General features: G+C 41.7%; 1 protein-coding gene across 1 annotated transcript in view; it reads left to right on the forward strand.

The window, feature by feature from the left end:
* The first annotated feature begins 12815 nt into the window (after positions 1-12815).
* RELN (reelin) overlaps positions 12816-15193 on the forward strand; it is a 535267-nt gene continuing 532889 nt past the window's right edge. The window contains exon 1 of the mRNA XM_047850601.1: positions 12816-13041. Coding sequence (XP_047706557.1) covers positions 12816-13041 — 226 coding nt within the window. The remainder of the gene's footprint in view (positions 13042-15193) is intronic.

Consider the following 15193-nt stretch of genomic DNA (forward strand, 5'->3'; position numbering starts at 1 on the left):
CCACTGGGCATGTCTCTATGGTGTATAGCTAGAGGCAAAATTGCTATATTGCTTCAACCTTGCTAGATATTGAAATATTGCTTTCCAGATGGTTGCAACAATTTATATTCCAGCAGCAATATGTAAGAGTTCTTGTAATTTATAGCCTCACCAAGACTTGCTATTGTCAGACTTTTAACTTCAGCAATCTAGTAAGTATGAAATGGTATCTTGTTTTAATTTTCATTGCGACATTTTCATCCGGTTTGAAACACTGGTGTTTCCCCTTCTGTGGCCCAAGGCAAGATAGTGTACTGGTTCGATGCTAAGGGACTTTCTATCTAGGTTTGAATTATGGTTCTACAACTTCCTAGAGATTGTAACTTGGGAAAATTATTTTATAATTTTATCCATCTATAACTTCACATTTCACTTTAACTTTTTCCTACAGAACTTATTTTGTTCATGTGTTGTTGTGTTTCCCTGAGTAATATCATTGTATATTTTTCCCTGGTTTCCATGGAGGTTGTCAAATCATTTGTGGAATATACAAACTATTAGAATGAATAGGTAAATTACAAAAGTCAGATTTTTGTGCAGAAGAAGTATCATAGTTAAATTCAAGAACACCAAAGATAAAGCAAAAGTCTTAAAAGAGAAAGAATAAAAAATAGATTACTTTTAAATAAGTAGCAGTTAAGGTCACAGTAGTTTTCTCAGTGGTAACAATGAAAGCCAAGGGACAATGTAATATCTTCAATATGCTGAAAGAAATTAACTGCCAACCAAAAATTCAGTTTGATCATTTCCAATCCTTATATATTCATTTCCTTTTTTCCTGGTCTTTTTTCACTGACTAAGACCTTTAATACTGTGTTAAAAATGGTAGTGGAAGGCATCTGTCTCATTCTTGATCTTAAATGGAGTGCTTTTAATGTTTCACCAAAATGATAATGTTTTGTAGAATTTTTGGCAACTGCCCTTCATCAGATTAACATAGTTCCTTTTAATTTTCATTTTGTTCATCATAAATAGATGTTGAAATGCCTAGAGCTTTTGAAAAGATTCTTTAATTTTTCTTAACTGTTCATATAGCGAAGAACTTTTCTAATGTCAAATTATTCTTTCGGTCATAGAGTGAACCCAACTTTATTATCCTGTATTATCTTTTGTATATTTTGCTTAATTTTTATTTACTAGTAGTTTGGTTGGAATGTATGGGTCTTTGTGATTTGTGCGTGAGTGATTAAGACTGGTCCATGATGTTCCATTCTCCTATTGTCTTGTGTGGGTGTGGCAAGTGTTGCACAGGCTGATTTCATTTTCCACCTCTGCCGTCACTCTTCTGCACCGTGAGCCCCACACACCCGCATGTTTTGAACATGATGTAGTTAGTATGTTCCTCCTGAACACTCTACAGTCTCAAATTATACATATGAATTCCATAACTTAAAAATTTCTGATATGTTCATTTATTCATTATTATTATTGTTCATTTGTATTACCATTCTGCTCACAATTTAAAAAAAAACACCTTATTAATGTATGAATGACATACAAAAACCTGTACATATTTAACATACACAGCTTGAGGAGTTTGGAGATGAGTATATACCCATGAAATCATCACCACAATCAATGCCATAAACATGTTTAGTATCTCTACAAGTTTCCTCATGCTCTCACTATTTTTTTGATATGCTCTATTTATTATTATTTTCTTGTGATAAGAACACATACTATAAGATCCACCTTTAAAAAAAGTTTATTTATTTTTTAAAAAAAAAATTTTTTTTTCAACGTTTATTTATTTTGGGGACAGAGAGAGACAGAGCATGAACGGGGGAGGGGCAGAGAGAGAGGGAGACACAGAATCGGAAACAGGCTCCAGGCTCTGAGCCATCAGCCCAGAGCCCAACGCGGGGCTCGAACTCACGGACCGCGAGATCGTGACCTGGCTGAAGTCGGCCGCTTAACCGACTGCGCCACCCAGGCGCCCCTATTTATTTATTTTGAGAGAGAGAGAGAGAGACAAAGCACACACACAAGCAGGGGAGGGGCAGAGAGAGAGGCGGAGAGAGAGAATCCCAAGCAGGCTCCACACTGTCAGAGCAGAGCCCTACTGAGGGCCTGGTCCCATAAACCCTGAGATCATGACCTGAACCAAAATCAAGATTCAGACACTTAGCCAGTTGGACCCCTTAAGATCTACCTTTTTAGCAAAATTCAAAGTATGTGATAAAGTATTGTTTCTTATATTTCAGACTTTCCTTCAATGTACATCAAATTTTACATTACAGACACAAAAAGAAAACCCAATGGGCATGACATTGGCAGCTTAAACACACAAGTGGAAAGAGATAATCAATGTGTTGGAAGACACATCTGGAAGATGCATTTGAAATTCTCTCAGGGGCGCTTGGGTGGCTCAGTGGATTAAGAGTCCAACTTCGGCTCAGGTCATGATCTCGGGGTTTGTGAGTTTGAGCCCAGCTGCATGCTCTGTGCTGACAGCTCAGAGCCTGGAGCGGGCTTCAGATTCTGTGTCTTCCTCTCTCTCTGCCCCTCCCCCACTCATACTCTGTCTCTGAAAAATAAATAAACATTAAAAAAAAAACTCTAAAAAATTCTCTCAAAAGAAGCACAGAGAGACAAATGAACAGAAAATATAACAGAGAGGTACTGAAAAGTGAGTGAGAAAATATAGTTTATATCTGAACTGAGTTCTAGAAGGCAAGACCAGAGAGAATGTAGAGAGGCAAATTTCAAAGAATAATGCCTCACTAACCTCACCTTAATTCCAGCCTTGTAAAGACTCTTACCTCATTTTCTCTTGCTTTTGATCTGCTTCCCAGTCTCTCTGTTAGCCAAACTTACCCAGAAATAGAGGTCACAGGCACCTTGTGGACACCATCTGCATAGGTCAGCATCTTGAGCTAGTTCACAGTGGACAAAAGTGGGCAATAGATCTGGTGAGGGCAAATGAAACAAATCCAGCATGGTATTTTCTTCCAAAGCGTTTGAAGTTTGACTTTCCACATTTAAAACTTCATTTCAGTAATTAATTTGTCTGTAGTGTGTAATAGGGCTTAATTTTCAAAATATGTAAAAACTTCAACAAAATGAAAAGGTCAACCTACCAAATGGGAGAAATTGTCGCAAATCATTTATCTGATAAAGAGTGAATATCCAAAATATATCCTACAACTCAATAGCAAAAAATAAAAAAAAAAAAGCACCAATCTATTTAAAAATGGACCGAGGATCTGAACAGACATTTTCCCAAACAAGACAAACAGGAGGTCAACAGGTACATGAAAAGAGGCTCAACTATCACTGATCATCAGGGGGATGCAAATCAAAACCACAATGAGATACCACTTCACACCTGTCAGAATGGCTGTTATCAAAAAGACAAGAAATATCAAGTGTTGGCGAGGATGTGGACAAAAAGGAACACTTACACACTATTGACAAGAGTGTAAGCTGGCACAGCAACTATGGAAAACAGTGTAGAGTGTCCTAAAAAAATTAAAAATAGAACTACTGAATTTATCAAATTGAAGCTGCCTCGGACCTTCACGTATTCATACAAATTGTATTTTTGTAATTAATATATTCATCTTCCTTCTCATCTTCATTTCCTGTTCAGGCGGGTACAGATTCTCCTAGTTTTCCTCATCTCTTTTGTTGTCATTTTTATCACCTGTATTTTCTTAGCAATCTCAATTCTTTTGTCTTCATGACACTGATGTCAGAATTTGGAGTTCCCATTGCTATGTTGGGTTCCATAGTTTTTGACATTTCAAAACTTAACCCATTTTTTTTATTTAGTTTTATGTTTTTGACATTCCTTAAAATACTTTCTCCTCATCATAATTGAATTTTGGTATAGTCAACAATTATGAATACATAAAACATAAAATTAATCTGAATTTAAGGCACACCAAAAGCAATCAAGTGTATCACCACATTCACTCATACTAATACTACATACCTAGTTCTACTGAAGAATATATTTAAGAGATTTGTCACTGGAACACTTGTTCCTTCAGGTCGCTTCACTGTACCAGTGACAATTGTGTGTGCTTTTTGTTTGGAACCACCAGACTGCCAGAACAAGCTACATCAGACACACTAAATATGTGATTTGATAGATGGGGAATCATGAAACACAAGACTTCACTATAGATGTATTTGTTTATTGTAGTGGTACCACAGATTTGTGCCCTTCAAATATAGGTATTCTGGTTAAGTTAAATTACATTTCAAGTGTTCCTATCAAAGAAATAGTTCTCATTGTAAATACTGCATTAACTCATGCATTTCTGACATTTTGAAACATCTTGTGATTCGAAAGAATTTTCCAGATACTAACTTACACATTTCACACCATGTTACCCTTCCACTATTCACATATTTCTTGTGCCAGGGGCCGTAGGACAGTCTATAATATAACTTCTAAACTGTACCTACATGTCATGACTCCAATTAGGTCCACATGGTAGATAGTAAAAAGTATTTCTAGAAGTCATTCTTTGCTGGGACAGCAGCTAGCAATAACTTAAGTGAACACAGAGTGACTGCAGATTACATAAAAATACCCAACTAAACTTAACTGCATTTCGTCTCCAAATTGACTTCCCTTTAGCCAAATCCCCCAAAATGCTCACAGCCACTGCAATGACAATCTACATGAGAAATATGGAGAGGTAGAATAAAAAGGAATGGAGATCGTAACCACCTGGTCACAGTATCTTTTCAAACTTTACAAAAACATGTGACCAGGTGAACCCATTTCTAGTTCCCCCACAGGGCCTTGGAAGAGGCTTATACAAGTGAAGGGTCCTATACTTGTGGCTGTGGCCCTAGGTGAGGAGTGGAGTTTCAGTGTTATTATTTTCACACAGATAACCAATGGTCTCAGCACATTTATTGAAAAGTCCATTTTTTCCCCTCTTTTGATCTGTGGTGCCAACTGCTGTATATTAAGTTTCATATAATCAGGAACCCATATTAATTTGTGCTCACTGCATATGGTTCCTGTTTCCCCTCAGGGTTAGTTCCTTTTTTTAAATTTCATGGTCTCTTAGTGATTTCTTTTATTTCCTCTAAGTCCAATAACACAAGAAAATTATGTTTTATGCTGGATCTGGCTGTTTTACAGGAAAAGGGCCTCCCAGAATGTCTAATATTCCATATAGTCAGAAGCATATGTGTCTGTCCTTGGGGTTTTAAATTTAGGTATCAGGTTTTTCACTTTGACAATGCCTGGTCAATCTTGATGGTCCCTTATCCTTAGCTATATTTTTGAAACATTTTATTTTTCTACATTTATGAAATATATACATCTTGTATTCTATAGTTGATAATTCCAATATCTGAAGTCTCTATGAGTCTGATTCTGGTTATCTACTGTTTCTGTTGACTCACTGGGTTCTGCTTTCTCACAATATTAGTGACTTATGATTATAAACATATGTTAAATGTGCCTTTATCTGTTGTAATTCTTTGAAGCCTGACTTAAAGGAGGTTTATTTTTTCCTTCAGGAGAACATTTATTTGAATTTGTTTCTTCTAGGTGCCTGGGAGCACTTTTAATGCAGGACCACTTGTTGGCTTGAAGTTTTTCAAATCAAATAGAAGTATGAATTTGGACCACATATTCTTGAGAGCCAGACTATGGTTCCAAATTTTGGTGAGAGAATTCCCCTGCCATCATTACTCTAGGCTAAGATTGAAACAAATGAGAAAATAATTTTTTTCTAGTTCACCTTTCTGTTGAGGGTCTAGCTATTTGAGGATCAGTCATAGCTTTATGCATGAGTTTCCTTTCACAGTGCTTTAGAAACTATCTGTGATACATCACAGACAGATATTTTTTATAAAATACGATCAAAATTAGTTACTAGAAAAATGGAATGCTGCTTAGATGTTACTGCACTGTAAATTTACTATAAAAGTTTCTAAATACTCTTAATTTCTGTACGTATCTCAACATGGATTGGCAACAGGTAATTTGTGGACCCATCTGCAAACTCCACTTCGAGTAGTACTATCCTATCATCTTTCCCACCTCGGGCAGAGCCTAAGCTTTATCTCCTATTTCAACATCCCACAGAGCCATCAAAATGGAAGTTTAAGGTCTGTTGAAACGGGAGATGTCAGAGTCCTGGGTGGGTTGGGCACTTAGTGGCTTAACTTTGGATTCCTGCTTTGACTTCATTTTGTACACCTATAGACTTGTGTTTATATCTCACTAGTTTGGCAATGTATTAAAAGAGGTTCCTCCGTGATCCAGTGCTCCCTCTCCTCACTGAATGTATGTGTATGTTCACCAAAACACATGCACAAGAGTAATTTTAACCACATTTTCGTAGTTGTCCCAAAATGAAAATAGCCAAAGTTTCCATTAACAATAATAGATAAATAAATTGTGATCCCAACGATATACTATATAGTAGTAAGAATGAACAAACTATTGCTACATGCAATGACATGGATGATTCTTACGAACGTGATGTTGGGCCAAAGAAGCCAAATATAAAATCATGTATGTTGCATAGCTATGCTTACATGGACTTTAAAAGCAGGCAAAATTAACCATCTTGAAGACACATTATGTCCCTGTTTAAAATCTCTTCCATGTCTTGGGGAAGAGTGATGGTTCCCAGGGGTCATAGGCACTTCTGCCTAATGTTCTCTGAATACTGCTCACAGAGGGGTCTTCTGTTTGTGAAAATGCATTGAGCATGATTTTTTCACTGTTTTGTGCATATTTATACTTCATTAAAAAGTTTACTTAATAGAAGGTATTTTATTTTATTTATTAAAAAAATTTTTTTAAATGTTTATTTATGTTTTGAGAGAGAGGGTGAGACAGAGTGTGAACAGGGGAGGAGCAGAGAGATAGGGAGACAGAACCAGAAGCAGGCTCCAGGCTCTGAGCTGTCAGCACAGCTTGAACTGTGGGGCTCAAACTCACAAGCTGGGAGATCATGGCTGGGAGATCATGGGAGTCAGACGCCCAACCGACTGAGACACCCAGGCATCCCAATAAAAGGTATTTTAAAAATAGTTTATCGAACCGCAACAGTCACCAAGCTTCAAAAGCCTGAAAACTGGGCATCACCTTCTCTCTCCCCTTAGCCCTGGGTCCAGTGATTCAGTTTATCACCCAGGGCTGTGGGTCTTTTAAATATTCTCAGTTCCACCCCCCTTCTGCCTTCTCCTCCCAGACCATCATCTTTCACCTGAACTACTTGTATCACATCTGAATCCTCTTCCTGCATCTACCTTCCTGCTCCCGATTCTACTGTAACCAACATGACCCTCCAAATCTATGACCATGACCTCAGTATAGGTCCCTGCTTATAATCCCTCCCGTGCCTCACCATTACATTCAGGAAGGAGACCACAATCCTTGCTGTAGCTGACAAGGCCCTGCCTGGTCTGTCCACTGCTGTGCTCACAGCTCATCAGGGCCAGTCTCCCTTGATGTTCTTTACTCCACCAGCACTGACATTCTTTCAGGCCTTCAATCAACCACTTTTATTTGTTTTTTTGTTTAAATTCAAATTAGTTAACATACAGTGTAGTCTTGGCTTCAGGAGTAGAATCCAGTGATTCCTCACTTCCATATAACACCCTGGGCTCATCCCAACAAGTGCCCTCCTTAATGGCCATCACCCATTTAGCCCATCTGCCCCACCCCCCTCCCCTCCAGCAACCCTCAGTTTGTTCTCTGTATTCAAGAGTCTCTTATGGTTTGCCTCCTTCTCTGTTTTTCTCTTATTTTTGCTTCCCTTCCCTTATGTTCATCTGTTTGGTTTCTTAAATTCCACATATGAATGAAATCATGTGATATCTGTCTTTCTCTGATTGACGTATTTCTCTTAGCATAATACCCTCCAGTTCCATCCACATTGTTGCAAATGGCAAGATTTCATTCTTTTTGATTGCCAAGTTGTATTCCATTTGTGTGTGTGTGTGTGTGTGTGTGTGTGTATCCATTAATAGGTCATTGGACATTGGACATTTGGGCTCTTTTCCATAATTTGGCTATTGTTGATAGCACTGCTGCCAACATGGGGTGCACATGCTCCTTCAAACAAGCATTTTTGTATCCTTTGGATAAATTCCTAGTAGTGCAATTTCTGGATCATAGGGTAGTTCTATTTACCACTTTGCTTCCCAATAGGCTACTTCTTACACGTAGGTGTTTTGGCCCCAAATATTTTTTTTCTCCTTCTCTCAGCATTTAAAAAAATGTTCACTTATTTTTGAGAGAGAGAGAGAGAGAGAGAGAGAGAGAGTGTGTGTGTGTGTGTGTGTGTGAGCAGGTGTGGGGCAGAGACAGAGGGAGACAGAGGATCCAAAGCTGGCTCTGTGCTGCTTTGGATCTCTTCCATGTCTTGGGGCCCATTGGGCCAACATGTGGGTCTCGAACTCACAAACCAAAGTTTCATTCCCTAAAGACTTAGCTAACCCTTTTTTTTTTTTTTGCTTAAGAGTCTCAACTTCTTCAGATTGTATCATGTCTTACAAGTAATAGGTTTTTATAAGCTTACTTCTATGTAGGGAAGGGTTTCCTTTTATTTGGTCCTTTATTACTAATTTGGAGCCTAAAGAGTTGGCTGATTCCTGTTTGTTCTCTTTCTCCCTCCCTCTCCCCCTCCCTCTCTCTCTCTCTATATATATATGTATATATACATATATATATTTGTATAATTTTGTATATTGTCTGCTTGACTTTTACATAGTAAATAAGAGTAGAGATTTACTTTCTCATACATATCAAAATGTTTGCTACTTGGACTCAAAAGATCAGTGAAAGGCAGACAGTGAGTGAACTCTTGCAACTTTTAAATGTAATTCAATGTCTGTTTTGTATTTTATCTAGATTCATCTTCTCCCAATGATTTGAAAGTTGTGGATCTGATTTATTATATGTACATAAATATAGAATCTATGTATTTCCCATTGTGTTCTGATTATTCAAATTCAGTACTGGGCAATAATTTTTACTTATTAGCAAGAAAGGATTTATAGGCTAAGAATGGTTAAGTGTAATTTTTTTGGTAGAGTAATTGCCACTTCAGAGCAGCTTTAATTAAAAAGGAATCTTACCCCATTTTAAATTCCCTTATCCACAAATTTAGTCATTTTCACCCCTGACACTTATTTTTTGCAGATTTTTTGATGTAAGCCAATTTTTCTTGAAAAGCATTTCAAGGAAATTGAAGGGTTGTAGATTTTGTGGACCAAATATTCTTGAAGATGTTTATTATGACTCAGTAAATAGAAATAAGATCTAAGACTTAGCACAGGAGCTTGGAAACTGGAAGTTTCGAATTGTAACCTACTTTTCCTCCAATAGATTGTGAGACTTAAACTGCTCAACTAGGAAGATGCTAATTTCTTTTTAATTTTACATATATATATATATAAATATATATATTTATTTATTTTAGAGAAATATATACATATATATATTTATTTATTTTAGAGAAAGTGAGAATGCATGAGGGGGCAAGAGGGGCAGAGTGAGAGAGAGAATCTTAAGCAGGCTCATGCTCTGCACAGAGCCTGATGCATGGCTCTATCCCACTACCCTGGGATCATGACCTGAGCCAAAATCAAGAGTTTGACACTCAACTGACTGAGCCACCCAGGTGTCCCCAAAGATGCTAATTCCTAATGTTCATGGTGATTCTATATAGGCCCTTTGCATTTTCCTGATTTATTTATAAGATTATTAAAATGTATTAATAATAGCTAGTTGAACTGGGTTTGACCATGAAAATATCAGAGATGTGTGAACTTGGACCTCTATTACTTTAAGGGCACAAGTACTCATGCTTGTGCAAAGGACTGCTAAGTGGGGTGTACCAGCATCTACCTTTCTCTTAAGCAACTCAACACCACTCATTATTTAAACAGTCTCTATGCCTGTTAATGAACAACCATGGGCCTGAAGTCAGAGATTTGAGCCTGAGTAGTTAAAAGAGTATGAAAGTCACCAAAATGCACATAGCCAAGGTAATGTTGTAAAAAGTTAAGAAAGCACAAACAAAGGGAAAGATTGGAAAATAAACTTAGTCATATAAATTGAATGTTAAGAAAGTTATGGTAAAAGATGCACAAGAGAGTACTTCGTATAGAATAGAAAAAGGGGGACCTCTGGGAATTGGCGACCTTCTGGGAATGAAGTGCCGGTTATGTCCCGGACCAATTATCAGTGCTTTTACTGAAGACAATTTATTTAAAGTGGCGGCCTTGGGAACAAGCATGGCCAGATTTCATCCCAGGCTCCTTTTCTGAGTGCCCCTGAAAAATCACTAACCTTCTATGAATCTCAACTTTCTTTTCTAAAAAGTGAGAATAATTGTACCTACTAAACACGCTAATGTAAGGATTAAATGAGGTAATCTGACATTAGTAAAGAATAGTTCTTTTTCTCATCCCTCTAACAATACCAACATGCATTCCTTAGAAGTGGTTTACAGTGGTTAAGTGCTGGGACTCTAGAATCAGACTGTTCAAGTCATAGCTCTCTCACTTATCAGCTTTGTGACCTTGGACACACAGCTTGACCTCTCTGTGCTCCATTTTTCACAGTATGTAAAATGAGGCTATCAATAGTGCTTTACACATAAAGTTGTTATGAGGATTAAGAGTTTAGTCTTTGAAGTATTTAGGACAGCACTTGGGCACATGGTAAACATGTTTAAAGTTAGCTAAAAATGTGCAATAGTTTCGGATTCGTTCTAGAAGTGATTCATTTTGTGATAGGTTATATTCACCTAACTGGACAGGAAGACATGGTAACAGTCATGCCGGCTGTGGGGTGAGTGTCTTGTAATTCTATTCAGGGCAACACTGCCTGCTGTGAACAGGTGGTGGTGGTAGTCTTCCTTCTAGCTAAGGTTGTAGATGGTTGCAGGACAGCTCTGGGTGAGAGCCTTTAGAGCCAGCAGCCAGGTTGTCCCACATCCAGCCTTTGTTACTGATATTGGGCAAATTAACATTTCTGACTGTTTCTTCCCTTGTGAAATGGAGATAATTTTTTGCCTCTGGGGGTGGTGTGAGTATTAAATGCAGTAATTTACCTACAGCCCATATAGTCTCCACCCAGCACAGAGCTGCAGTGCTAAGGATGATTACATCAAATATATAGAGCAGTCAGGCCCTCGGGGATCAAAAGAAGGAAAACGAGAAGGTAGCCAGAAGTGGGCTTTTTCTGCCAGTCTGAACTCGGTTTGGATACAAGGAAGAAAAACAATCTCCTCCTTTTGCAACCAAAGGACTATTGAAGTCTCCCCTTTGGACCCTGCCTTTCACGCCGCCCCCTTCCCAATAGGCAAAGACACCATTCTTTCCAATTTTATAATCTACTCATTTCTGTACGTGCGGGTTTATCTGGGCTTGGTGGTAAGCCAAGGGAGGGTGGGGAGAGGCATTAAAACCTGGCAACCCAGCTCCCCCATCTCTGGATGCCGCAGGGCTCCTGCCAGCCGTCCTCGGTTAAAAACCGTGCTTTTTATTTCACTTCCCCACAGTCTCATGTGCAGCAGCTCATTACCACCCGCTTCAATCACCACTGCCAGCATCTCCCCAGAACGTTTTCCCCTTCCCCTATTTCAGGGACATTGGTCTTAGCTGACATTTAAAAGAAATAAACACTGATTTAAAAAATTACAACCTTCTCCGCCTGAAGAACCCAGCAGCAATGAATAACAGAACAGTCCAGCGAAGAGCGCCTGTCGGGGCTCAGCTCCGCCAGCCCTTCCTGCCACACAATTCCCCACACCCGAGTAGCACAAATCACCATTTCCAGGCACCACTCGAGGCTGCCAATTCCACTTTCCCTTAATCTCATTTAAAATCCGGCTACAGATGAGGCTCAGTCGCTGCGACGAGGAGCCGGGCGGGGGGCAGCGGGAGGGACGCGAGGCCTGCCTGGGAAGGGAGCGCAGGGGCCCCTCTCGGTTCGGGGCCGCGGGCGGATCCCCAGAACAAGTGCAGGCCGCCCGGGCTCCGAGGCGGGCGAGCCCCGAGGGGCGCGGGGCGCAGGCGGCTCAGACAAAGAAGCCGGCGCTAGCGCCGGCCCCACCACCTCTCTCTTTACCCCGCGCCTCCTCTCAGGAAAAAGAGGGAAATCTGAGGGCCAAAGGGGATGGTCGTCTCCTTGTGCTCCTCCAGACAGCTGGCGGGAGGTTCTCTCTCTCCGAGGTTTCTCCGTCCCTTACCGCAGATTGGCGGGCCCCGAGGCCCCCGACAGCACCCCCCCTGCCCAACCCCCTCCTCCGGCCCGCGCCCCCCCGCCGCCCTTCCGGGTGGGAACTGGGCTGAGGCGCGGGGGCCCCGGGAGGCGTACGCCCCGCGCCGCGCGAGGTGCCGGCGAGCGAGGCCGAGAGGGCGGGGGCCGGGCGGGCGCGCGCCGCGCGGCGCGCGGGGGCGGGGGAGCGGCCGGGACACGTGTGGCGGCGGCGGGGGGGACTCGGCGCCCGGGGCTTTAAGAAGGTGTGGAGGGGGGCGGGCGCTTTCCCAGGCCTGGCCGAGGGGCGTCGCGCAGAGGCGGCGGCGGCAGCGCACGGAGGCGGCGGCCGACGCGCTCTCGGCGCCCGCAGCCCGGGGCCCGCTCTCCGCCGGCCCAAAGAAACTTTGCGAGCCGTGGTCTCCCGCCGAACTTCCCGGCGGAGCTCCGCTCTCGAGTCCTCTCTGCTCCCGTCCGCCGCCTTCTCGCCTTCCCTGCGCGTGGTTCCTCCGTCCCGGCGCCTCCCAAACTGAATGAGCGAGCGGCGCTCGCGGCGCGCGGCGGCGGCGGCGGCGGCATGGAGCGCAGTTGCTGGGCCCCGCGGACTTTCCTCCTGGCGCTGTTGCTGGGGGCGACGCTGAGGGCGCGTGCGGCGGTGGGCTATTACCCCCGCTTCTCGCCCTTCTTTTTCCTGTGCACCCACCACGGGGAGCTGGAAGGGGATGGGGAGCAGGGCGAGGTGCTCATTTCTCTGCACATTGCGGGCAACCCCACCTACTACGTACCGGGACAAGAATACCATGGTAGGTACCACAGCGGCTCCGCGCTCGCCGCCCGGCCCGGTGCGCCCGCGAGCGCAGCTTTTTATCTCTTTCCTTCTTCCAAGGGGCCATTTAAACGAGAGCCAAGAGAACCCTTCCCTCAACCTAGAGCTCTGTGAAGGGACCCAGAGAACAAAGTTAGTGAGGATCGAGCAGCGAGTTGGGATTTATTCGCCACACACCACACACTCCCTTCACGCATCTGCTCGTCATGAGCCGGTTCTTGTGGGAAACGCCTGAGAATTGGGGGCTGGCGTCGTTCCCCCTCACGCCTTGTCCTTGCAGCCGGCACGTTTAGTGGATGCGCGCGTCTTGTTTCCCTAACCCCGTGCTTGGATTCCAGACCTTTGTCCTGCTCCCGGTTCCCCCTGAAGGGTGGCGTTGGGGCTGGCGCGGGGCTTGGCGGACGGGCTGGTGACAGATTGACGCGCCCCGGTCCCCGGCTGCCCCGCGCCGTCGCCTGCCCGCTGCAAAGTTCCCGCTGCTCGCCAGCCAGGGGTCCCTCATTTCATCCAGTGTCAGACAGCCCTCCTGAAATGGAGCGGCTTTCTTCCAGCTCTTTATTCTTCATAAGGTGTCCTTTAAAATGTCCGTAAGATGGGTTTTTAAAAAAAATTTTTCCTTTTACTTTTTAACGTGCTGCTTTTTTTCCAAGTGGTCTCTGTTGTGTATTGATGACTGTCTTTTATCTGCACAGCTTTAATTTCCAGGTAAGGGCTGTGGAAGCCCCTTATAATTTAAAGATGCCTTTTAAAAGAGGATCATTATTATGGAGTCCTTCATCAAAATTAAACATTACTGAGGAAGTAAAATTTAGCTACAAGAAATATAATTTTGTATGGTGCATGTATTTTGACTGTTTTAAGCTAGTTAGTCGTGTATGTGGGGAAAGAAGATACTGTCCATTTTCTGTTATTTCCTCCGGCACTTCTGAGCATTTCACTTCCATGGAACTTCTAAGCCACGACAGGCATTTATTTGATTAGAATTTCAAGGCAAAAATACTTATACTCAATCAAATAGAAACTATTGCCTAGTAATCTCATATTATAGTTTCGATGTCTTGTAGGCTAACAGTTATTGACATAGCAGGAGATAATCCACCCAGCAGCTGGCATTTCAGATAAACATGCGTGTAAGAATGATGAGAGTCCTTAAGTTTTCTCTTTTTTTAAAAACACCTTCATATCTGCTTTAAAATGTTTTGCGTAAATAAATGCTTTCTGGAGATTTAAAATAGTGCTTTTAACAACTTTCTTGTGGCATGGTGGCAGCCTTGTCTGTAAAGCCAGGAGTCTAATTCGTTGGAATTTTAGACTTTGTAAAATTAATTTTCTGTAACTAGTCCCTTCTTTAATAAAGTGTTTAGCTCATTCTTTTCCCAATAACGTTCTGGTGTTTTTTTCTGAGGTGGTGAGAATCTTTTAAGTGGAAAGACCAGCCAGTATGATGGCAACCCAGACCTAACCTGCAGACTGATTGATTGAGCCTGTCACTTGGTGTGACCCTTAGCAAAGGGGCTTGTCTGTTATTAGTTCTAAGTGAGAGTGGTAGGTAAGTGAGCCAGAGCTAGGCTAAAAGGTATAATTGCCAGGTTGCAGTGGAAGGCCATGTGATAACAAAGCCTTGTTACTGTTTTGTGGGGTTTTTTTTTTTCCGTTTTCTTCATCCTTTGTAAGGTGCCATCGTAGAAAACTTAAAAATATTAAAATATGACATAGCATTTGCTTTTGCTAGATAGCTGGCAAATATAAGTCAGCCAAAGACTGACCATAATCACATCCCTAAGTCTGAAAAGATAGAGTAAGAATAAAGTGTAATTCTTCAAGTTGGACATCATGGGGGAAGCCTCAATTTCTACCTCTTTTCCGCACCGTCAGTAAAGATAGAGAAATTTTATTCTTGAGTAACTTCAAGAATATCAAATTATTATAACCTTTGAGAATTGTTCATGTCATATTTTAAATTACTGTTACCTGTTTTATCAAATATTTAGATTTTGAACCTGGCTGTAGCTACAGGCCTTCAGTAAGAGTTTTTCCCTGTAAAATGTTCTACAGGTAGAAGAATGGTTTAAAAATGAAATGAGGCTTACATGTGTCTCTTTTAGACTTAAAAAAAAAATGTTAAAGTT

The sequence above is a fragment of the Prionailurus viverrinus genome, chromosome A2, assembly GCF_022837055.1.
Source record: "Prionailurus viverrinus isolate Anna chromosome A2, UM_Priviv_1.0, whole genome shotgun sequence".
Classification (NCBI taxonomy): domain Eukaryota; kingdom Metazoa; phylum Chordata; class Mammalia; order Carnivora; family Felidae; genus Prionailurus; species Prionailurus viverrinus.